At 45.2% G+C, this 25,785-nt stretch overlaps 1 protein-coding gene across 2 annotated transcripts in view; it reads left to right on the plus strand.

Moving 5' to 3' along the window:
* si:dkey-181m9.8 (E3 ubiquitin-protein ligase RNF31) overlaps nucleotides 1–25,785 on the plus strand; it is a 156,095-nt gene that overhangs the window by 112,165 nt on the left and 18,145 nt on the right. For both annotated transcript variants that reach the window (XM_034183161.1, XM_034183162.1), the window contains exons 16-18: nucleotides 9,694–9,807; nucleotides 21,457–21,523; nucleotides 21,593–21,686. In XM_034183161.1, the coding sequence (XP_034039052.1) occupies nucleotides 9,694–9,807; nucleotides 21,457–21,523; nucleotides 21,593–21,686 (275 nt within the window). The remainder of the gene's footprint in view (nucleotides 1–9,693; nucleotides 9,808–21,456; nucleotides 21,524–21,592; nucleotides 21,687–25,785) is intronic.

The following is a 25,785-nucleotide window of genomic DNA, read 5'->3' on the forward strand; positions in this document are numbered from 1 at the left end:
CAGAGGAGCTACAGCATCCAAAGTTGTCTTCAGTGAGGATGTAAAACTATTGACGAGATACTCTATCTCACTTACAGAGTTTAGGTAGCTATTCTGCACTGTGTTGGTATATGGCATTAGAGAACATAAAGAAGGAATCATATCCTTAAACCTAGTTACAGCGCTTTCTGAAAGACTTCTAGTGTAATGAAACTTATTCCCCACTGCTGGGTAGTCCATCAGAGTAAATGTAAATGTTATTAAGAAATGATCAGACAGAAGGGAGTTTTCAGGGAATACTGTTAAGTCTTCAATTTCCATACCATAAGTCAGAACAAGATCTAAGATATGATTAAAGTGGTGGGTGGACTCATTTACATTTTGAGCAAAGCCAATTGAGTCTAATAATAGATTAAATGCAGTGTTGAGGCTGTCATTCTCAGCATCTGTGTGGATGTTAAAATCGCCCACTATAATTATCTTATCTGAGCTAAGCACTAAGTCAGACAAAAGGTCTGAAAATTCACAGAGAAACTCACAGTAACGACCAGGAGGACGATAGATAATAACAAATAAAACTGGTTTTTGGGACTTCCAATTTGGATGGACAAGACTAAGAGTCAAGCTTTCAAATGAATTAAAGCTCTGTCTGGGTTTTTGATTAATTAATAAGCTGGAATGGAAGATTGCTGCTAATCCTCCGCCTCGGCCCGTGCTACGAGCGTTCTGGCAGTTAGTGTGACTCGGGGGTGTTGACTCATTTAAACTAACATATTCATCCTGCTGTAACCAGGTTTCTGTAAGGCAGAATAAATCAATATGTTGATCAATTATTATATCATTTACTAACAGGGACTTAGAAGAGAGAGACCTAATGTTTAATAGACCACATTTAACTGTTTTAGTCTGTGGTGCAGTTGAAGGTGCTATATTATTTTTTCTTTTTGAATTTTTATGCTTAAATAGATTTTTGCTGGTTATTGGTGGTCTGGAAGCAGACACCGTCTCTACGGGGATGGGGTAATGAGGGGATGCTTTTCTAGCATCTGCTAGATGCTAGAAAAGCTCCACTGGAGGTGTGAGTTGAAGATCTGTCGGACAGTGGGCTGTTGCCCCCGCGACCTGGACCCGGAAAAGCGGTTGAAGATGAGTTATTGGTGAGTGTTTGCGCTTGTCTCTTTGGTGTTTGTTGTTATGAGTGTGTGTGTGTCTATTTATCTATCTATCTATCTATACATACATATAAACCTACCCTCTTAAATTAATTTTATTAGTAAACAAAGTGGGTCTCACCCTCATGGACTCTCACCAATTATTGCGTTGTGGATGGATGGATGGATAGCTTTTATTATCATTGTCATTACAACAACGAGATTTCTGCACTCACATTCCACATACAAACAGCAATTAATGTTGTGTGCCCCGAGCGGTTAAACACCAACGCCCGCCCCTAGAGACTGGGTTAGGGGTGGGCCGAGACATTCACGTGGGACACACCCACATTGCCACACGACTCCCAGTTACAATCCTTTATGAGGATTTAACCCTGAAGGCCCCGGCACTGCTGGACACGGGCTCTGAAGGGAATCTGTTAGACAGCAAATGGGCCCGGGAGATAGGGCTCCCTCTGGTGGCGCTTACCTCGCCTGTGCAGGTGTGGGCACTAGATGGCTCCCTACTCCCTCCAATCACACATAAGACACCACCTGTAACTCTGGTGGTGTCAGGAAATCACCGGGAGGAGATCGAGTTTTTCGTGACTCCTGCTACCTCCTGTGTGATTTTAGGGTTCCCCTGGATGTTAAAACACAATCCCCGGATCAATTGGCCGTCCGGGGTAGTGGTTCAGTGGAGCGAGACCTGCCATCGGGTATGTTTAGGTTCCTCGGTTCCTCCCGGTTCCCAGGCTAAGGAGGAGGTCAGAGTCCCGCCCAATCTAGGGATGGTGCCGGTGGAGTACCATGACCTTGTGGACGTGTTCAGCAAGGATCTGGCGCTCACCCTTCCCCCCCACCGTCCGTACGATTGTGCCATTGATTTGGTTCCAGGCGTTGAGTTCCCGTCCAGCAGGCTGTACAACCTCTCACGACCTGAGCGCGAATCAATGGAGACCTACATCCGGGACTCTCTAGCTGCCGGGTTGATCCGGAATTCCACCTCCCCGATGGGTGCAGGTTTCTTTTTTGTGGGTAAAAAGGATGGCGGACTACGTCCATGCATTGATTACAGGGGGCTGAACGAGATCACGGTTCGTAACCGATACCCCTTGCCCTTGTTGAATTCTGTGTTCACGCCCCTGCATGGAGCCAAAATGTTCACCAAGCTCGATCTTAGAAATGCGTATCACCTGGTTCGGATCCGGAAGGGAGACGAGTGGAAGACGGCATTTAACACCCCCTTAGGTCACTTTGAGTACCTGGTCATGCCGTTCGGTCTTACAAACGCCCCCGCGACGTTCCAAGCATTGGTTAATGATGTCTTGCGGGATTTCCTGCACCGATTTGTCTTCGTATATCTGGACGATATACTCATCTTTTCTCCGGATCCTGAGACCCATGTCCGACATGTACGTCAGGTCCTGCAGCGGTTGTTGGAGAACCGTCTGTTTGTGAAGGGCGAGAAGTGCGAGTTCCACCGCACTTCTTTGTCCTTCCTGGGGTTTATCATCTCCCCTAACTCCGTCACTCCTGATCCGGCCAAGGTTGCGGCGGTGAGAGACTGGCCCCAACCCACTAGCCGTAGGAAGCTGCAACAGTTCCTCGGCTTTGCTAATTTTTACAGGAGGTTCATTAAGGGCTACAGTCAGGTAGTTAGCCTCCTGACAGCCCTGACCTCACCAAAAGTCACCTTCACCTGGTGGGATCGTTGCGATGCCGCGTTCAAGGAGTTGAAACGGCGCTTCTCGTCTGCACCCGTTCTGGTGCAGCCCGATCCTAGTCGCCAGTTAGTGGTTGAAGTGGACGCCTCGGACTCAGGGATAGGGGCTGTGCTTTCCCAGAGCGGGAAGACCGATAAGGTCCTTCACCCGTGTGCCTATTTTTCCTGCAGGTTGACCCCGGCCGAACGGAATTATGACGTCGGCAATCGAGAGCTCCTTGCGGTGAAAGAGGCTCTTGAAGAGTGGAGACATCTGTTGGAGGGAACGTCCGTGCCATTCACGGTTTTCACTGACCACCGGAACCTGGAGTATATCAGGACCGCCAAGCGGCTGAACCCCAGGCAAGCCCGCTGGTCACTGTTCTTCGACCGCTTTGACTTCCGGATCACCTACCGTCCCGGGACCAAGAACCAGAAATCGGATGCATTGTCCCGGGTACATGAAGATGAAGTCAAGGCGGAGTTGTCGGATCCACCGGAACCCATCATCCCGGAGTCCACTATCGTGGCCACCCTCACCTGGGACGTAGAGAGAACCGTCCGGGAGGCCCTGGCACGAAGCCCGGACCCCGGAACTGGGCCGAAGAACAAACTCTACGTCCCACCAGAGGCTAGGGCTGCAGTCCTGGACTTCTGTCACGGCTCTAAGCTCTCCTGTCATCCAGGGGTGCGAAGGACCGTGGCAGTTGTCCGGCAGCGTTTCTGGTGGGCGTCCCTAGAAGCCGACGTCCGGGATTATATCCAGGCCTGCACCACCTGTGCCAGGGGCAAGGCTGACCATCGCAGGGCTTCGGGACTGCTCCAGCCGCTGCCCGTGCCCCATCGCCCCTGGTCCCACATCGGCCTGGATTTTGTCACGGGCCTCCCGCCGTCCCAGGGCAACACCACCATCCTCACGATAGTGGACCGTTTCTCCAAGGCGGCCCACTTCGTGGCCCTCCCGAAGCTCCTGACGGCCCAGGAGACAGCGGACCTCCTGGTCCACCACGTCGTCCGGCTGCATGGGATCCCAACAGACATCGTCTCCGATCGTGGTCCCCAGTTCTACTCGCAAGTCTGGAGGAGCTTCTGCCGGGAACTGGGGGCCACGGTAAGTCTCTCATCCGGGTACCATCCCCAGACCAACGGGCAGGCGGAACGGGCCAATCAGGACGTGGAGCAGGCCCTGCGTTGCGTGACAGCCGCGCACCCGGCGGCCTGGAGTACCCATCTGGCCTGGATCGAGTATGCCCATAACAGCCAGGTGTCGTCAGCCACCGGCCTCTCCCCTTTCGAGGTGTGTTTGGGGTACCAGCCTCCTTTGTTTCCGGTGGTTGAGGGAGAGGTCAGTGTGCCCTCGGTCCAGGCCCACCTACGGAAGTGCCGTCGGGTGTGGCGTGCCGCCCGTTCTGCCTTGCTGCGGGCCCGGATGAGGACAAAGGCCCATGCAGACCGTCGGCGGACCCCGGCCCCTACGTACCGGCCAGTGCAGGCAGTGTGGTTGTCTACAAAAGACATACCCCTTCAAGTGGACTCCCCCAAACTGCAGGAACGGTACATCGGTCCGTTCAAGATCACCAAGGTCATCAGTCCAGCCGCAGTGAGGCTTCAGCTTCCGGCCTCACTGCGGATCCATCCCGTTTTCCACGTGTCCCGGATTAAGCCCCATCACACCTCACCCCTCTGTACTCCCGGTCCGGCACCACCTCCTGCCCGGATCATCGATGGTGAGCCGGCTTGGATTGTGCGCCGGCTCTTGGATGTCCTTAGGATGGGCCGGGGCCTCCAGTATTTGGTGGACTGGGAGGGGTACGGACCTGAAGAACGCTCCTGGGTGAAGAGGAGCTTCATCCTGGACCCGGCCCTCCTGGCCGATTTCTACCGCCGCCACCCGGACAAGCCTGGTCGGGTGCCAGGAGGCGCCCGTTGAGGGGGGGGGTCCTGTTGTGTGGGCCACCAGAAGAGGAGGTACTGCTGGCCCACCACCAGAGGGCGCCCTGTCTGGAGTGCGCCCTCCAGGCACCAGAGGGCGCAGCCGCCTCACAGGAGCAGCCAGGGTGACAGCTGTCACGCATCACCTGCAACAGCTGTTACCAATCATCCGATCGGCAGGAGTATATCAGCAGGACGACGTCTCCACCTCTTTGCCGAGATATCGTTTCTACCGAGAAGGTAACGTACTCTGCTAGCTGATTAACAGTGATCTTTGTAACTTGTGCATTACTCTGAGAGAGCTTCCCAACGAGAGGTGGAGGTAGCTTACCTGTCGTTCGGATTCCTGGGTGCGAACGCGCCCTCCTTTAACTGTTCTTTATTCCTCGCCAGCAGTACCAGGTCCGACACGCGGAGGCAGTGGCCACCTGGGAGTTCGGGACTTGGCGGCTCCAGTATTCCCAGGGTCTGGTGGCGGAGGAAACCGTGTGGTTCCGGTTCTACTTTGGAGAGGTGTCTCCTATCTTCGAGCCTGCCCACACGACACCTGTGTGAATTTGACTTTGTCCCTTTATTGTGATCTGTTGTCCTTGTTGTGCGTATTCACAACAGTAAAGTGTAAAGTGTTATTTGACCTATTCCATTGTCCGTTCATTTGCGCCCCCTGTTGTGGGTCCGTGTACTTACACTTTCTCAACAATTAATCCACAATTATGACTTGTTTACCATAATAATGGCACACATCAGAATTAGGACAACACATATACATTTGACATTGTTTATGTGCACTAAACTTGAAACAGTCCGTTTTCCAAATTGAGGTGATGTGAGTGTGTGGTAGCCACTGCAACGTAGGATCCCCCGGTCCTGACCTTCTTGTAGAAAAAATGGTGTCAATAGCGTTCAGAGACCAGCTGATCAATTCCATGGTTAATCCAATAGTAGTCCAGTAGATCCAGAATCTAATATATTTTTGAGGAATTCACAGTCTGGTGAAGTAGGGACTTTAAGGTTAAAGGCAGAGAGATAAGGGAGAGTGGAGGAGATGCGACCACCTTCGTCGGAGTCCCAAGCTGTGTTCTGTATTGAAACTTTTTAGTAGAATAGCCCAAGTAGTGGGTCACCCGTTTGAGTCTGGTCTGCTTGAGGCAACTTTGTTGTGATTTGGTGCTATATAAACTAAATAAGTTGAAATTGAGGGATGCCGGCTGCCGTTAAATGCCACAGAAGAAGAAGACGGTGAGCTTGATTTCTTTGCAGGGGCAGGGTTTGAGAAGGAGCATGTTAAATGTAGTATGTAGTGCATGAGTAAATGTGGTGTGCGTGTGTGACCTTCACCTGCCCTTCCTGATCAGCCTATGTTTTATTTAAAGCTAACAGATCATTTAAATCAGGAAGGGCTGACCACCAAAACAACATAGAGACAGACAATAACAAAAGACAAGTAGTGACAGTGATAACTGGGAGGTGATGAAAATTGTGAGACACCGAAAAGGTGGAACCCCGACGATACAACATACCAGGACAAACAACCACACATGAACAAGCAGTGACAGCAACAGTCTGTCTGTTTAGTGAGCATCCATATCCTATTCAAAGACACCAGACACTTGATCCCCTTGAGAACACCCAATACCAAATTGTGGTGATGGCAACGAACACCTGACCTTCCACACACAGAGACCCAGTTCACAGCTAAATATCCAGTCACTACTGTGGCTGGTGTGTTGAGCCAAGACAAAAGTACAGAACCTTACTGTATGACATGGACCACTCTGGCATACCAGGAGTCACACGGGTGATTGCATGCACCTTGATCAGGAGGGGTCCAGGATGCAGAGCCGTAGGAGAAACAAGGAGAACCAGGACAGTAGAAGGGCCCAGGGGCTAGGAAGGGCACCCAACAGGGCCACCGGATATGCCTGACAAGCTGCCAGTGGAACAGCCCAGGCGGAACCCTGAGGCACCCCCTCCACACCCCACAGAGGGACAGGAAACAACCCCACACACAAGGGGAAGCACACAGGGTGCTGGCATAGGCCCACAGTGGGGTGCCCCAGCACCACACCACACGGGCCACAACCCCACAAGGGAGGAGCAAGCAGCGAGGGGGACGAGGGCCAATGAGCCAGCACGTCCAATCCACAAGCCTGGGTAGGGACCACTGAGCCAATGAGGGCAAGACCTGGCCCCCAGGCAAGGGGCAGGACCAAAACTCCCGAGCTGATCCACACACACACACACACACACACCCCTGAGACTCCCCCAACACAGTCAGTAGGATGCCCCATGGCCCCACCCCAGTCGCCCCCCCTAGACCCCAACCCGCACACCAAAGCCCAAGATCAGGAGATTAAGCAAAAGCGGGACAGTACCCCCCCCCCCCAAGACCAAAGCCCCCATCCCCTCAACAGCAGTCCATCCCCTAGAGTCATCACAAGCACCCATCTCTCCAACAGGCTATAGCACCGTGGGCCCCACAAGCCCCAGAGTAGGGCCACGAGATCACGGCAGGACAGGACAAACTGTCCATGCCCCACACCAAAAGGTGTGGTCCCTAAATGTGTTTGCTAAATGTGTACAAGTTAAGTGTATGCATTAAAATGGCAGGGCAGGAGCAGCAGATGGTAGGCTGCCATGGGATGCTGCAGCGCACTGCTGCGCCACACTCTGCCCTGCAAATTCAACACCAACACCTGACCCCAAACCTATATGAACCCTATAATGTGCTACTGAAAACCCAATATAATGTGCATGCAAGTACTAAGCTAATGAAGTGCATTAAAAGGGTGTGACATGTGAGGCCGAATCCCACGCAGCCGAAAGGAGAGGCACAATGCAGGGAGCGGGCTGCACACCCCAGCCGTACCGGACCCTGCGACCCACCCCCTGATCCAACAGAGGTGCCAGGGCATCCTCAAGACGGGGAGGCAGTGGACAGTCCCAGAGGAGCACCGAAAGCCCAGGCGGAGGACCAACCAACGGAGGCCAGGAAGCCAGGCAGCCGGAGAAGGATGAGCCACCCTGCAGGGTAGTCCCCCAACCCAGGTAAGGCATGAGATGAGGCACAAGAGCAGCAGCCAGCACTCAACCCATCACCCTGGAAGCCTGCAGGATGCCCAGACAGCACCGAAAAGCAATGCACCTATAACCCCTGAAGCCCCACCCATGATCCTGGATCCCCAAACAAAGCCAGGACCCTGCCATCAGGACAGCCAAACCATCCTGGCCTGGATCGGACCGCACAGCTTCATCATACACAAGGGGCCACCCACTTTAAAAGATACAAGCTGTCATCTCCACTAATGCTGACATATTCAAGAAAAACGCATAATGTCATTAAATTGTAATTGGTTTCTTAATGAAGCAGATATTTTTTCCATTGATATATATTCGATAAGGAGGTTTGACCAGTGGTTAATATTGATTGTTTATCTTTCCAATTCAGCAAAAGTTTTTTTTTTTTTTTTTTTTTTTTTTTTCTTTTTTGGCAATAGTCAGTGCTACAGGTATAGTTTTAGATTGTTTAGTTGGCAGTTCAGTGACTGTTGTGTCTCCAAGTAAACATAAATTAGGAGATGAGGGGATTCTGTATCCTGAGATGGAGGAGAGTTTTTCAGTGACTTTGGACCAAAAACACTGGACAGGTGAGCAGAGCCAAAGAGCATGATAATAGGTATCAGTGGTGTTTAGTTCACACTGTGAGCAAACAGTCTGAGAAGCCCATTTTATACATCTTATACTGTGTAATGTGTGTTCGATGAAGAACTTTGTATTGGATGAGTTGTAAGTTGGTGTTTTTTGTCATTGAAAATGTTTTTACAAATCTGTGTCCAGTGGTCAGGGTCAGAGGTCAGGAGGGAGTCCACGCCTGAGTTTAAAAGTAGGAAGTTGCTAGACATCCAGCTTCTCACTGATGCAAGGCAATCTTCTAAGGATTTAATGTGGATGAGATTACCAGCAGTTATTGGCATGTATAACTGAGTATCATCAGCATAGCAGTTAAAGGTAACCCCAAAATGCTGCAATATGTCCCCAAGGGGTGCCATATAAACAGAGAAAAACGGGGCCTAAGACAGACCCCTGTGGAACCACAAATTTCATGTCAGTAAGGTTAGAGGTAGTATTACTGTACAAAACACAGTGAGAATGACTGGTCAAGTATGACGTCAGCCATGCAAGGGCACTTGCATGCAAGAATAACCATGACAAATAACCTGAGATTAATCGCTTAAAGAAATAAGAGAACAGAACAGACATCTTGAGGAGAATAAAGATAACTAATCAGAAACAACCAAAAGCTGAACCAAAACCCAATACGTGACTATTTGACCACACACCCACATTCAAACATGCGGACCAGAGATGCAGGAGAGACACGCCCATCCCAGACACACATGAGGGATGAGCACAGACAGCCACACCACCAGGACTCACAAGACAGACAGACATGGGACTCCAGAGAGACACATGCAGGATAACAAACATACGATTGCACATACACACCCACACGACTACAACAGAGACAAGACAGCTGATGCAGACACAGACACCGGGAGAAGAGAGAGATAGATCAGCTATAAACAAAGGACTTGGGCATTTAGAGGAAAGACAAGACACCAAACTAATAAAACACCATAAACAGATGGCAACACAACAAGATGTTGATGCCTTGGTACTTAATATTGCCAGTGGGAAAGGTATAGTGTGGATCTTGGGGTGCAGCATTCCAGGAATCTTCAGTTAAAGGAAGTATCATTGATTTTGACCAATTTATAGAGTCATCTGATAATTGTGAAAAAGTAGTGATCAGTTTAAATACTTCCTGTGGTGATTATGAGGGTTCTTGGAGATATAGTATGACATCACCTTTTCCAGATTTCTGGATTTATCCGGAAGAATCACACCCCCTTTTTTGTTCTTCAGGTCTGTAGTTTCTCCAACGATTGTAGGGCCAAAGGACTTCATGCCCACCATCCCAGAGACTGCCTGTACCACCTTAGAGACTGGAACATACCCCGCCTACACCTGCTGCTGCAGGTAAGAACCACAAATGTCTAATTAGTACAAAGGTGAAAGGTTAAAGAAGTGGCCTAGAGTGGTCATAGGTTCAGTCCCCCAACCAGATGTACAAACATGGGAGTGGTCAAGCTGAAGAGTATCTTGATAGAGTCCCACTGTGACCTAGAGTCAGAGTTACAAGTGTGTGTGTGTGTGTGTGTGTGTGTGTGTGTGTGTGTGTGTGTGTGTGTGTGTGTGTGTGTGTGTGTGCACGTGTGTGAGTTTATGTGTATGTATGTACACGCATGTACATGCCCTAATGTGCCTAACGGGCCTCTACAGTTTGCCAAAAAGAAAGATGCGACTTTCTTAAGGCACTTCCTGACAGAATTGTTGATCTTGAAGAGAAAATGTTTAATGCAAACTTTTATTTCCATACGACGGTTCTACCCACTGCTGCACGCGAGGTGGAAACTGCAGTGGTTGAGCCTGTCAGCACAAACCAGCAACAGTAATGTGGCTGTTCACAAATACAAACTGAAACAATGAATCCTTTCTCCTTTAACTGACCACACAGGAGAGATCAAAAAGGATCACAGCTCACTGTCCACCTGTTTGGTGAAAACAGTCACGGGCTCTTTGGTTCTGATTGTCTTTGCCTCCGGGAACTGATGTTGATGCCACTGAACGACTTGCAGGAGGTGGCGCTGCTGTTCATCCTTGGTTAGGATCTGATTGTAATCCTGGATAAGTGCAGCTCCTCACTCAGCAAAATCACTGACGGCAGCAACGTGATCCAGGACCCGCTGTCAGGACTGGAGTGACGGGTCGTCCTCCCACTCTGAGGGTCCCTGATCAGGGCATCCATGTGGACGCTGAAATGCCTCAAAAATGCCACCTGAGGCAGAAGGAACAAAATCTGCCACTAATGAACTCATGGATCCAGACCAGAACTCAAAATGTCACTCAAACATCACAGAAAAGGCACTGGGCAGCAGGGGTTCATATTTTACAAATCTCATGAAATTTCTCCCAATGTATTTTTACCCCTAAAGCCCCGGTGACACAGCACTAACGAAGGACAACAAAACCCAAGCAAAACGGGAAATCTGGACTTTCGTTGACTTTCGGAGGCATCGTTTAACCTTCATTCAGCTTCGTTCCTGCAGCTGGCGTTTCGTTCCTGCAGCTGGCGCTTCGTTCCTGCAGCTGGCGCTTCGTTCCTGCAGCTGGCGCTTCGTTCCTGCAGCTGGCGCTTCGTTCCTGCAGCTGGCGCTTCGTTCCTGCAGCTGGCGTTTCGTTCCTGCAGCTGGCGTTTCGTTCCTGCAGCTGGCGCTTCGTTCCTGCAGCTGGCGCTTCGTTCCTGCAGCTGGCGCTTCGTTCCTGCAGCTGGCGTTTCGTTCCTGCAGCTGGCGTTTCGTTCCTGCAGCTGGCGTTTCGTTCCTGCAGCTGGCGCTTCGTTCCTGCAGCTGGCGCTTCGTTCCTGCAGCTGGCGCTTCGTTCCTGCAGCTGGCGTTTCGTTCCTGCAGCTGGCGTTTCGTTCCTGCAGCTGGCGTTTCGTTCCTGCAGCTGGCACTTCGTTCCTGCAGCTGGCATTTCGTTCCTGCAGCTGGCGTTTCGTCAACTGTCAAACTGTTGAAAAACTTTTAATGAATACTGACAACAACCTCAATTCATCTGTATTTTGTTTTGCTTTGTTTGTTGATGGTTTCTTATCATTTGTTTACTTTTTGTAACATTAGTGTGTCGTTTGACTTTTGTGCAACTTCAGTCAACCTCCCAAGTCGAAAGTACTGAACACAGGTTGACAAAGTCCGAAAGAATCAGTAACTAAAGCTTTGATGAGCTGAAGGAAACATCCTTGTGTCGCTAAAGAATCATCCACGTGTGGGATCCTTAGTTATTTAGGTGGTGGTTCTCATGTGTCACACACAAGTTTTATAAAACAGTTGGTACAACAGCCATAAGTGACATTATTCTAGTTGAAAGATAAAAGGAAGTTAAGGCCAGTGAGGACAACTGACACCCATTTTAAAACTGTTCCAAATTTCAGAAGCCTGTTTCAAATCAGAGAAATAGGATACAATGACAAAACACACACACACACACACACACACACACACACACACACACACACACACACACACACACACACACACACACACACACACACACACACACACACACACACACACACACACACACACAGCTTAATATAGACCTGAATGTGGTTCCAAAACCAAACAGAAAACAACAAATGTCCTCTCAGATCCAAAAACATGACAACTGTTAATATACAGACTGATTAATAAATACAACCAAAAATACGTTAGATCTGCTGTAAGTTACAAACAGGCAGACAGCATGTGCACACACACACACACACACACAGAGAGAGAGAAAGCAGAACAGTGGGTCTTCATTAACCTGTCCTATGATCAGACACATTATGGATCAAAGAGGATGTCATTAGTTGTCAGCAGTGTTGCCACAGTTACTTTGAAAAAGTAATCCAATTACTGATTACTGATTACTCCTTCAAAAAGTAACTTAGTTACTTTACTGATTACTCAGTTGTAAAAGTAACTAAGTTAGATTACTAGTTACTTTTTAGTTACATTCCCCAGTTGCCCACAACAACCCTCTGCCACCTCAACATGACAGTGATAACATTTATTTATGCAGAAAACATGACCAGATTTACAGGTAAGAAAGTTTTATTGCGTTTTCACATCATGTGGTCCTCAGAAAGAGAGTTTAGGTGCATTTGAGTGGAAAATAGTGTTAGTTGTTGACGTGTCACAGAGGATCAGCTGTTTTTAGTGAGCAGATACAGAGCGGCTCAGCTCAAAATTCTAAATAAAGCAGAAAAAAAACATTAAAATGTCTTGTCACCGTGCTTTAAGAGGTGAGGACGAGTCATAGCTGCTGCAGAAAACTGCAGATGAAAAGCTCACAGCTCGCTTAAAGTCTGTAGGTCAGTCGAACTCCGACCTCCTGCCCACGGACCAAGTTTAATGCTGCTATCGACCCATAATGAAAAATAATAGTAACGCACAGTGACATGGAGAAGTAACTTTAATCTGATTACTGATTTGGAAAGATTAACGCCTTAGATTACTCGTTACTAAAAAAAGTGGTCAGATTAGAGTAACGCATTACTGGCATCACTGGTTGTCAGCTATAGGAAACTGTTTCATCTTCACCTTTAACTCCAGATTTAAAAGCCTCCAAGGCATCAAAGCAGACGAAGTTTATTTCAGTTCATTTATTTGTAAAGCACTTTAAAATGCATACCAACAACCAAAGTGCTGTACACAACAAGAACAGGCAAGTTAAAATAAACAACTAAATAAACCACAGTGAAAAGCATGGCATAAAAAGAAAAAAAAATCCATAAAAATATAAAATAAACTCAAAAGTGGTGCTGAGAGACACTGAAAAAAAGTGGCTTTCTGTCACAAAACTTGTTTGCAGACTATAAGAGAAATGATGACTTCTGTTTGAGATCACCATCATCTTCATCACCCCCACCGTAGTCTGATGTGGGCTGGTACACCACACTGGGCTTTGGTTTGCTTGCACTCTTCTTGGGCAGATATCCTTTCTTAAGCAAAGCCAGTAAGAGGAGAACTTTTATTACTGCAGCAATAATACAGCCTTTGTTCACATCACGGACTTCCATTTTCCTCGGTTGGCAGCTCTGAGGAGGACCAGCACTATTGCCAGCCTCACAGTAATACATGCCAGTGTGCTTCTTCGTCACAATGGGAAATGTCAGTGTGCCTTTTTCAGCATCCAGCGGATACGTGGCATTTCTGAATTCAGCTGCTTGTGGGATCTTGAGGCAGAATGGCGTCTTTGGACCACTTTTACGTACACAGTGGTGAGCCGTCCTCATCATACCAAGACAGAACTACTTCACAGCCTGTGGACGCTGAAGTGGGAATATTACACACAGTGACTTCCACCAGGGAAACTGATGAAAATCCTCCATCAGCTTCCAGCTCTGCCCCGACTATAGAGGGCACTCCTGGTGTTAGACAAGCTGCCATTAAAAACCACTGTGTTCTGTTAGATAGGTAACCATAGAACCAAGTCAGAGCTGATACAGCAAAACCGTAACAAGCAAGTTTTTTCAGTAACAAATCATGATCAATAATATCAAAAGCAGCAGAGAAATCAAGAAACACGGTACCAACTATGTTCTTCTTTTCAACCTCTCTGACCCAATCATCAGACATATGAGTCAGCGCCATGGCAGTGGAGTGACTCTTTCTGCACACATGTTGGAAATCTGTGATTAAGTTATTAGAAGAAAAATAGTTATTAATTTGCTTAAATACAATAGACTCCATCAGTTTTCCTAGCACAGGTAAAATACTTACGGGTGTCAGGGATTTGGCCGGGTCAGGGCACTGAGCCCTTGTTTTCCTCCTTTCTGTTGCTTTCAGTCTGTTTCAGCTTTGATTTATTAATATTTATTTTCATCAGGATTTATTCTGTCATGTTTTTCTTGTCACTTTGTTCTTGTCATGATTCACTAGTTATTTTGTTTTCATCATATTCCCAGTTCTGTTCTAGTTTTGTTCTGTCAGATTATGTTTGCATTATTGATCATTAGTTTATCATCCGTGTATTTTCTCATTTGTGTTATTTATTATTCTTTATACTGGGGTTTTGCTTTCTGTTTTTCTTGTAGTTTGTTTTCTTCTTATAGTTCATTCATCACCTTGTTTTCCTAGTCTAGTTCTGCTCTTGTATTTGTTCCCGATCAGTTCTCATGTCTAGTCTGCTTCCAGCCATAGTATGTTCTGTTCATAATTCCCTGGTTCTCCTCACACCCCTCTGAGTTCGGTTTCACTCCGTACCCTGCACCTGCCTTCATGTCTTCGTCCCTCACTTATATCTGATTATGTTCTCTCTGCACCTGTCATGTGTCCCTGTCTCTCACTTTAATTCTGTCTGCTTTGTGTTTCCTTTCTCTCACGCTCTGTGCACCTGTTCACATATCTTTGTCTTTTCTTCACTCCACCTTGTGTTCTCTTCCCTCACTCTTCCCTCGCTTCCAGCACTCTCTCCAGCCTTCTAGTTCTCTGTCCTGATAGTCTTGCCGTGTACCAGTTCTTTGCTCTGAGTTTCTTGACTGTGCCTTTTTGCCTCAGCCTATATGCCAGTGTTTGCTCGTGCCTCAGACCCCTGCCCGGAAATGACTACGTTTGTGCCTGGCCCAGCTTGTACCTCTGCTCTGCTACATGACCACCTGTGTACCGAACCTCTGCCTGTAATAAACATGATGACTTCTTATACCTCAAAGCCTGGTTTGGGAGTTTGTACCATGTGTCCACCCACTCCTGGTGTCGGGCAGCCGCCCGTCATGACAACAGGTCGACTATTTAAAACTGAGAACGGAAGTTTCTCATTTTTCGGTAGTGGGATCATTTTAGCCTGTTTCCACGCTTGTGGACAGGTATTACAGGTAAAGCTGAGGTTTATTATACAGGCTAAAACAGGAGCGATACTATCAGCTGCTAGCTTAAGAAGCCTACTGTCAAGACCGTCCACACCCGGGGGCTCGTCTTTACACGATTTCAGCAGTTCCTTTACCTTATTTGTACTTACTTTTTCAAATTTAAACCTGATAGGTAGGATTCAACATTACTCAGATTAGGCATATTTCTCTTAATTTGTCTAGTTTGCTTATTAAAATAGTCATTAATATAATTAGCAATATCTACAGGCTTTGTTATGAATTTATTACCTACCTCAATAAAGGACAGATTGATTGTTTTTCTTACCAGTCAGCTGATTTAAACCTTCCATAGTTCCTGCTTCTGAACTCGATCCTCAAAACAATTATTTTCTTTCTATTCAGTTTAGTGACAGAGTTCCTCATTTTACGATAAAGATCCCAGTCGGATTTATTTCCTGTTATAATCGCCGCCTTTTTCATCTGATCTCTCATTTTAATAGAGTCTTTAATTTCATCATCCAACCAACCAGGGTGTGACGATGTTCCTGACAGTAAACTTCCTCAAAGGAGCATGAATTTCCACTAAAGGCAGGAATAAACTATTAAATCTTGAAAGTGCAATTTCACGATTGTGAATAGATAACACCTCAGACCATCGAATGGCTTTAACATCATCAACAAATTTCTCATCATTAAACATTTTATATGACCTCTTGAATGTAACTGTGGCTCCAGGTCCACCTACCATCATGGCTAATACAGTATGATCAGGTTATGATCACTACAGCCAACGGGAACAAAAATTACTTTACTACACCGCTCAGGAGAACTGGTAAAAATATGATCAATACATGTTGATATTCTGTCACCATCATTCTTAACATGTATTGTAGCTTTATCAATAACCTGAATAAATCCACATGTAGTAGTAACAGTAAACAACTTATTTCTTAAATGGCAGCTTTTAGAAAACCAGTCGATGTTGAAATCACCCATAAAGTACGTATCCTGACCCACAGCAGTACGGGTGTCCAACGTCTCACAGATTGTATCTAAAAAACAACTCCACCACCAGATCTGTTTCTATCATTTCTGTAAATATTGTAACCATCAATATATAACTCTGTGTCATCAAAAGAAGAGTCCAGATGAGTTTCTGAAATAGCAAGTATGTGTAGTTTGTATTTACACATTAGTTAACTCACAGATTTTATTCCTCAGACTATTAATGTTAATATTCGCAGATAAGAGCCCCCCCCCCCCTTCAGTAATCCATGTTGTGATGTGATTGTACCAGTCATATGAAAATAAAAACAACAAAAAACCTTTCTGACATCATAACCTTCAAGTTCCGAGATTACTTTGGAGTGCTGGAACGCGGACGGATGATAAGCTTATCAGGTCTGAGATAAGTGATGTCACCTCTTTGTCTTGTGAACCATTCTTAGTCTGGCCTCTCTCCTGAGACAAATTTGCCATGGGAGACCCTACCAGGAGCACAAAGGCTCCAGACAGCACAGCTCTCGGGGTCATAGTGACACACAAACCTGTCAGGAACTGGGCCCCGTCAGGGCACTAAGCCCTTGATTTTCCTCTTTTCATGGTTTCTGTCTGCTTCAACATTGATTTATCAGTAATTTTCATCATGAATTATTCTGTCATGTTTTTCTTGTCACTTTGTTCTTTTTGTTATGATTCACTAGTGATTTCATTTTCATCATAGTTGTCTTCAGTTTCATCATAGTCATTAACAGTTATTCTCTGTTCTGTTTTGATTTGTCACTTTGTTTTCTGTTACTTTTTACTTTGGCCTTTCATTCTGTTCTAGTTGTCAGTCATTGTTTATTTAGTTATCACTTGTTCTTTTGGTTATAATATTTTTTGTACTGTTATGTCAGGATTTGTTTTGGTTAATGTTTGTTCACTGCTTCTTCTTATGGTTGGTATTACTGCCTAGTTTTCTTTAGTCAGTTTTTGTTTAATGTCATTTTAGTATTTTGCTCCGTCTTGTATTCTAGTCCATGTTGCCAGTTCTTGTTTAGTCTAGTCCTCATGTTCCTGTTTGACTCCTGTTCAGTTGTAGCTCAGTTTTGTTTTTGCCTCTTGTTCCTACTTCACATCCTGCACCTGCTTTCATGTCCTTGTCTCATGCCCAGTTATTTATGTTCACTTCACATCCTGCACCTGTCATGTTTTTCTCTCACTTTAACTCTGTCTGCTTTGTCTTCTTTCACTCACACTCTGTGCACCTGTTCACATATCTTTTTTTTCTTCACGCCACCTTAAGTTGTCCTCCCTCACTGTCTTGCACAATGAAGTATCTTCGTTCAACTAGCACGCCTCCTTCTTGATTGTTCCTCACGTGCACCTAGTTAACTCCTGTCTTATTTAATCTCCACCCAGCCACCACACCCTTGCTCGTTTGTTGTCTTTGCACACTTACCAGCTCTGTATCTAGTCCTGTTTTTGCCGTGTATCCAGATCCTGCTTTGTGTTTTTTTTTTTACTTTGCCTTTTGCCTTGCCCATGATGTCTGTGTCTGCTCGTGCCTTTGAACCCTGCTCGCCTATGACTGCGTTTTTGCCTGACCCTGTTTGTACTTCTGCCTCGCCGACTGATCACTTGTGTGCCGAACCAGAGCCAGAATTAAAGACCACGATTTCTTCTTCATCCGGTAGTCCGAGAGTTTGCATTTTGGGTCCAAACACTTCGGGTGCCTGGCACCCGCCGGGCGTGACAAAACCTCTCCACCACGATAAGGTGATGGTTCCCGGAGAGGGAACCATCTCATATGTTTTTTGTTCTCATGTGTGTGTGTGTTTTTTTTTTGTTTTTTTTTTATAATGTCACTTGTCATGTTCAGATGTTTCTTTGCTGCCTCCTTGTGTTCTTTTCTTGTCAGCACCTTTCCATCTTCAGCCTTCTCATCCAGTTGGCTGGTCAGTACATCTGTGGTTAATCAGTGAACTTATTTAAACCACTCCTGTGGCTTTTCTGTTGCCGGCCAATTTTTTTTTTTCCACTTTGTCTTTTGAAGGATTTGGTTCCTTTCACATCTATGGCGTAATTTGGGTAGGGACGCTAGTGTCACGTCCCTACCAATATTCAGCCCCCTACTGTGTAATCACGACCAATAAAACTGCTGTCCTCCATTAATATGGCACATAAAGGGTTAAATGTATGCCACTGCTCGAAGCCCCCCTCTTTAAGGTAGATATCCTTGTCTGATTAGCTACCCGTTTCTCGCTAACGTGGTTGTCTATCCCACTTGTCACTCCAAGCAGCACCACTTACCACAGTGGCCGCGACCGTCCATCGACCCCCGTCCCCCCCCGCCCCTATCTCTCTCTCTTGAGCTAGACTTCTGTGATATTTGGTAATGGATGACACCCCCACCCCCAAGAAACGAGATATTCGTTCATTCTTCACAGTCAGGAATGTAAGTGCAGGGTCTCCATCAAGCTTTAAAAACTAAGCAAAATCCCTTTCATGAATGGAAACCCTTCTTAAAAGCATTAGGCTTCTTCTGCTCTTTAGGCACTAGGCAGGTTTTAGCAACGTGGCAGGACGCATCGTTAGAGCTATAGGCTACTGCACAGTTGCAGGGAACTTATTAAAAGACTGCACGGGCGGATAACAGACAGACAAACGGGAATCGATTCATTCACGAATAGGGATGGGTATCGAGAACTGGTTCCTTTCGGGTATCATTAAGAAATGAGTCGATCCACCGACATCAATAAGCTTTGTGCTTAACGATTCTGTTATCGGTCCTTCAGAGTCGCCGTTATTTTGGGGGATGTTTGTCAGGAAAATGATCATTTCTCTACATTGATTACAGACCCTGCAGCGGGTCCGTAATCAACTTTTCTGCAGCGCAGCTTTGCTTTGAACCTTGAACCAATCGAAGCAGTGGTTCGCAGATTGAAACAGTGCTTCAATTGCTTCGTTTATTCTTTCTTTCTTTCGCTTAATTTCCCCCCGCTTAAACCCTAAAGAACATATGTCTGTGAGTATTATTTACCTTTTTTATGTTAAACCAACCTGTTATGGTCTTCTGAAACAGTTGATAGATGTATTTTATAACTTAAAAACAGGACCGATGCTAACACGTTAGCATGTCTGGCGTTTTCAATGTTAAAAGTTAGCATTAAGCAGTTGCAGCTGTCATCACGTTCAGGTGCATTTGTTTTCAAATTGTAATATTTTTTAAATTTATTTTTGTTTATATATTAATAATCTAATGATTATTATATACAGTTTTAGAGAAAGAGACAAAAAGAACCTGAATAGAAACACAACAGTCTTATTTAAGTTTAATGACAGTTTCTTTCGGTCAAACCATATTTTCAGTTTGTTAATTTCTTCAGTGATTTCCTCCAGAACTATCTGCCAAACTAGAAAACTGCTGCATCCTAGTAAGAGCAGAATACTACTGGAATGAATCTGAATAAGGAAAGTTGTTTTTTTTTTCTCACTAAATGGATGCTGCACTCACTGCAGTTTATTGTCTGGAATAGTCCCAGATTGCATTTCAGAGCTTCTAGAATTCAAACATTTTTGTGCAGGTGGTGTTGGGGGGTAATTTTGGGTTTCAGCTTTTTTTGTTTTTCACCACTTTCATCCCTGAATATGTCAATCGTGATTCACTTTTGTGTGGATTAAAGTTACTAACTGGGACTCCTGTCTTGTTGGGAGAAAGAAACGAGAATCATCCTCCGTTCTGTTCACACAGCTCCAAACGTTGCGCGGCTCTCTGACGAGTCAAGATAGAACGATAGAATCCAGTCGGAATTAATAACTTCAAAGTGAAACACTGGTTTGTTTATTTTTATTTATGTCCAGAGATCAAGGATACAGTGACCAATTTCATATTTATTTACTTTAAGACTCAATGAAATACATAGAAAACCTGTAAAGCCTACTTTTAGTACAAAATTCACAAGAGGTATCGATAAAGGAATCGATAAGGAATTGGATCAATAAGCAGAATCGATAATGGCATCAATATCAATAAAATCTTATCAATACCCATCCCTATTCATGAACGTCACAACACTAGCAGATAGGGTCATTGCAATACTTCGTGTTAAATATCCATCCTCGATTAATTCAATTTAAATGTATAACTGGAGCAATGTTAGGTTAGTTGCTTTGCTCAAGGTCACTCCAGTCATGGATGGAGGTGTAAAGAGAGGTAAAGTTGGGATTTGAGCCTGCAACCCTGTGATTGAAAGACCAACTCCCTAACCATTGGATGGCTCGTTAACTTATAACATCTGCATGACATGAACTTATGATTGGTAATGCAAAAAAAATTCTTTGTCTTGGAGCACTTTTGTGTCCCCACCAATATCAAAATCAAAGTTACTCCCTTGTTTCACATTGTTGATTTGTTCACTTTGTTGACTGAAAGGCTTTGGGATTTGAAGGTCACTTTGAACTGTTCATTGTCACCAGAAACAAAAAAAAAACCTGTTCCTTTCATCTAACTCCCACCATTTGCTGCTTGCATGTCGGGGGTCCAGTCTTACTCCTACTGGTACTTAATCATAACAAAGAATGTCTTATCAATTACTTCAACTATTTTTGCTTGTTTTAACCCTTCGTGTGCGCACACGTTGTTGTGAAGACAAACAAAATCTCTCACCTGCTGTCAAGACAACCAACATCCTGCACTTGCAGGTGCTGCGGTTATGAGGACGGGGCTGGGCGCACTTGGTTTTATACCCGCGTTTGGTCACATCATCATGACTGTTTCATTTCGTTTTCATTTTCATTAAATTTTGTTTAAAGCGTCATGGTCGACGTTCGCTGCGTTCATCTTTTGCTAGTTTTGGTTTTTTGGTTTGTTTCTTTCTTCGCTCGTGATTCGCAGGATTTTCGGTGATGGGAAAGGTACAGGATCTTTCGTTCACCTTTACTCGATGATCTGTGGCTTTTTGACCTTTTCTCCTTCATCCAGCTATCGTCATGTACCGGGTGACCGGGCCCTAAAGGAACCAAAAGTGAAGAAGCACCTTGAAAAAGTTTAAGTTTGTTTTTTGGGACCACCCTAATGTACACGTATGGGTATGTGTGCACGTGCACTCAGACACAGAACCGCGCTGTATAAGTGTTTGTGTGTCTTCACGCAGGATGTTAACAGCTGCTTCATGTCAGCATTTTATGCAGATTGAAAATCTTGATGACTCAAAGCACAAACTGTCTTTCAGCACTACAGAGTAAATCCTTTCTGCTTGGAAGCAGCCGGTCACAGCTCGGCTGAATCCACACCCACAGGTAACTCTTACTTCTCCTCTGCTGGTCGTTTTTCTTGCCAGCTGATCACCTGCTCTGTCTCCATTCCAGGACGGTGTTTGCTTCTGGAGCTGAGAGACGATGGCAGTAAGAAGGAGGAGCCCTGTGGACGACCTGCCCTCCCAGAATACAGAGGATACTGCCAGTAAGACCAGGTTCTGGTCTGGTCTCAGGACCGGCTCCTGGGCTCACAGTCACGTTAGTCAGGGTCACTGGGCTGATGTTAGCATTTAATATGGACCAGTGAGAACACTTTGGAGCTTCAGTTGGAATATCTGTCCTATACGCACCTTTCGTCACACCTAAAAACATAACATGGTATTTCAAAATCTGACAATGTGTTAGAACACCAGAGTATTCTTCGTGTTTCTGGGTCACAAAGAACTGAAACCACAAATGGTCCTGAGTTGACATTTGAATTACAACGTCAAATCAGAAAAAGTTGGGACGGCATGGAAACTGGAGGAAGAAAAAAGAAAACCCACTTACTGTCGTTGTAGACCGTAGGAACCAAAGATATTTCACGTTTTTCTGGTCAACATAATTTCAATCAATCAATCAATCAATCAATTTTTTTATATAGCGCCAAATCACAACAAACAGTTGCCCCAAGGCGCTTTATATTGTAAGGCAAAAGCCATACAATAATTATGTAAAACCCCAACGGTCAAAACGACCCCCTGTGAGCAAGCACTTGGCTACAGTGGGAAGGAAAAACTCCCTTTTAACAGGAAGAAACCTCCAGCAGAACCAGGCTCAGGTAGGGGCAGTCTTCTGCTGGGACTGGTTGGGGCTGAGGGAGAGAACCAGGAAAAAGACATGCTGTGGAGGGGAGCAGAGATCAATCACTAATGATTAAATGCAGAGTGGTGCATACAGAGCAAAAAGAGAAACACTCAGTGCATCATGGGAACCCCCCAGCAGTCTACGTCTATAGCAGCATAACTAAATGCAAAAAAGCAGTCCTACATATTTGTTTAATATGCGCTTTGAATGACATATCCTGATCAAAAATGACTCCAAGATTTCTCACAGTATTACTAGAGGTCAGGGTAATGCCATCCAGAGTAAGGATCTGGTTAGACACCATGTTTCTAAGATTTGTGGGGCCAAGTACAATAACTTCAGTTTTATCTGAGTTTAAAAGCAGGAAATTAGAGGTCATCCATGTCTTTATGTCTGTAAGATAATCCTGCAGTTTAGCTAATTGGTGTGTGTCCTCTGGCTTCATGGATAGATAAAGCTGGGTATCATCTGCGTAACAATGAAAATTTAAGCAATACCGTCTAATAATACTGCCTAAGGGAAGCATGTATAAAGTGAATAAAATTGGTCCTAGCACAGAACCTTGTGGAACTCCATAATTAACTTTAGTCTGTGAAGAAGATTCCCCATTTACATGAACAAATTGTAATCTATTAGACAAATATGATTCAAACCACCGCAGCGCAGTGCCTTTAATACCTATGGCATGCTCTAATCTCTGTAATAAAATTTTATGGTCAACAGTATCAAAAGCAGCACTGAGGTCTAACAGAACAAGCACAGAGATGAGTCCACTGTCCGAGGCCATAAGAAGATCATTTGTAACCTTCACTAATGCTGTTTCTGTACTATGATGAATTCTAAAACCTGACTGAAACTCTTCAAATAGACCATTCCTCTGCAGATGATCAGTTAGCTGTTTTACAACTACCCTTTCAAGAATTTTTGAGAGAAAAAGAAGGTTGGAGATTGGCCTATAATTAGCTAAGATAGCTGGGTCAAGTGATGGCTTTTTAAGTAATGGTTTAATTACTGCCACCTTAAAAGCCTGTGGTACATAGCCAACTAATAAAGATAGATTGATCATATTTAAGATCGAAGCATTAAATAATGGTAGGGCTTCCTTGAGCAGCTTGGTAGGAATGGGGTCTAATAAACATGTTGATGGTTTGGATGAAGTAACTAATGAAAATAACTCAGACAGAACAATCGGAGAGAAAGAGTCTAACCAAATACCGGCATCACTGAAAGCAGCCAAAGATAACGATACGTCTTTGGGATGGTTATGAGTAATTTTTTCTCTAATAGTTAAAATTTTGTTAGCAAAGAAAGTCATGAAGTCATTACTAGTTAAAGTTAATGGAATACTCAGCTCAATAGAGCTCTGACTCTTTGTCAGCCTGGCTACAGTGCTGAAAAGAAACCTAGGGGTTGTTCTTATTTTCTTCAATTAGTGATGAGTAGAAAGATGTCCTAGCTTTACGGAGGGCTTTTTTATAGAGCAACAGACTCTTTTTCCAGGCTAAGTGAAGATCTTCTAAATTAGTGAGACGCCATTTCCTCTCCAACTTACGGGTTATCTGCTTTAAGCTACGAGTTTGTGAGTTATACCACGGAGTCAGGCACTTCTGATTTAAAGCTCTCTTTTTTTAGAGGAGCTACAGCATCCAAAGTTGTCTTCAATGAGGATGTAAAACTATTGACGAGATACTCTATCTCACTTACAGAGTTTAGGTAGCTACTCTGCACTGTGTTGGTATATGGCATTAGAGAACATAAAGAAGGAATCATATCCTTAACCTAGTTACAGCGCTTTCTGAAAGACTTCTAGTGTAATGAATCTTATTCCCCACTGCTGGGTAGTCCATCAGAGTAAATGTAAATGTTATTAAGAAATGATCAGACAGAAGGGAGTTTTCAGGGAATACTGTTAAGTCTTCTATTTCCATACCATAAGTCAGAACAAGATCTAAGATATGATTAAAGTGGTGGGTGGACTCATTTACTTTTTGAGCAAAGCCGATAGAGTCTAATAATAGATTAAATGCAGTGTTGAGGCTGTCATTCTCAGCATCTGTGTGGATGTTAAAATCGCCCACTATAATTATCTTATCTGAGCTAAGCACTAAGTCAGACAAAAGGTCTGAAAATTCACAGAGAAACTCACAGTAACGACCAGGTGGACGATAGATAATAACAAATAAAACTGGTTTTTGGGACTTCCAATTTGGATGGACAAGACTAAGAGTCAAGCTTTCAAATGAATTAAAGCTCTGTCTGGGTTTTTGATTAATTAATAAGCTGGAATGGAAGATTGCTGCTAATCCTCCGCCCCGGCCCGTGCTACGAGCATTCTGACAGTTAGTGTGACTCGGGGGTGTTGACTCATTTAAACTAACATATTCATCCTGCTGTAACCAGGTTTCTGTAAGGCAGAATAAATCAATATGTTGATCAATTATTATATCATTTACCAACAGGGACTTAGAAGAGAGAGACCTAATGTTTAATAGACCACATTTAACTGTTTTAGTCTGTGGTGCAGTTGAAGGTGCTATATTATTTTTTCTTTTTGAATTTTTATGCTTAAATAGATTTTTGCTGGTTATTGGTGGTCTGGGAGCAGGCACCGTCTCTACGGGGATGGGGTAATGAGGGGATGGCAGGGGGAGAGAAGCTGCAGAGAGGTGTGTAAGACTACAACTCTGCTTCCTGGTCCCAACCCTGGATAGTCACGTTTGGAGGATTTAGAAAATTGGCCAGATTTCTAGAAATGAGAGCTGCTCCATCCAAAGTGGGATGGATGCCGTCTCTCCTAACAAGACCAGGTTTTCCCCAGAAGCTTTGCCAATTATCTATGAAGCCCACCTCATTTTTTGGACACCACTCAGACAGCCAGCAATTCAAGGAGAACATGTCACTCCCGGTCTGATTGGGGAGGGGCCCAGAGAAAACTACAGAGTCCGACATTGTTTTTGCAAAGTTACACACCGATTTAATGTTAATTTTAGTGACCTCCGATTGGCGTAACCGGGTGTCATTACTGCCGACGTGAATTACAATCTTACCAAATTTACGCTTAGCCTTAGCCAGCAGTTTCAAATTTCCTTCAATGTTGCCTGCTCTGGCCCCCGGAAGACAATTGACTATGGTTGCTGGTGTCGCTAACTTCACATTTCGCAAAACAGAGTCGCCAATAACCAGAGTTTGATCCTCGGCGGGTGTGTCGCCGAGTGGGGAAAAACGGTTAGAGATGTGAATGGGTTGGCGGTGTACACGGGGCTTCTGTTTAGGGCTACGCTTCCTCCTCACAGTCACCCAGTCGGCCTGCTTTCCCGGCTGCTCGGGATCTGCCAGGGGTAACTAACGGCGGCTAAGCTACCTTGGTCCGCACCGACTACAGGGGCCTGGCTAGCTGTAGAATTTTCCACGGTGCGGAGCCGAGTCTCCAATTCGCCCAGCCTGGCCTCCAAAGCTAC

Source organism: Thalassophryne amazonica, chromosome 12, assembly GCF_902500255.1.
Source record: "Thalassophryne amazonica chromosome 12, fThaAma1.1, whole genome shotgun sequence".
Taxonomy (NCBI): domain Eukaryota; kingdom Metazoa; phylum Chordata; class Actinopteri; order Batrachoidiformes; family Batrachoididae; genus Thalassophryne; species Thalassophryne amazonica.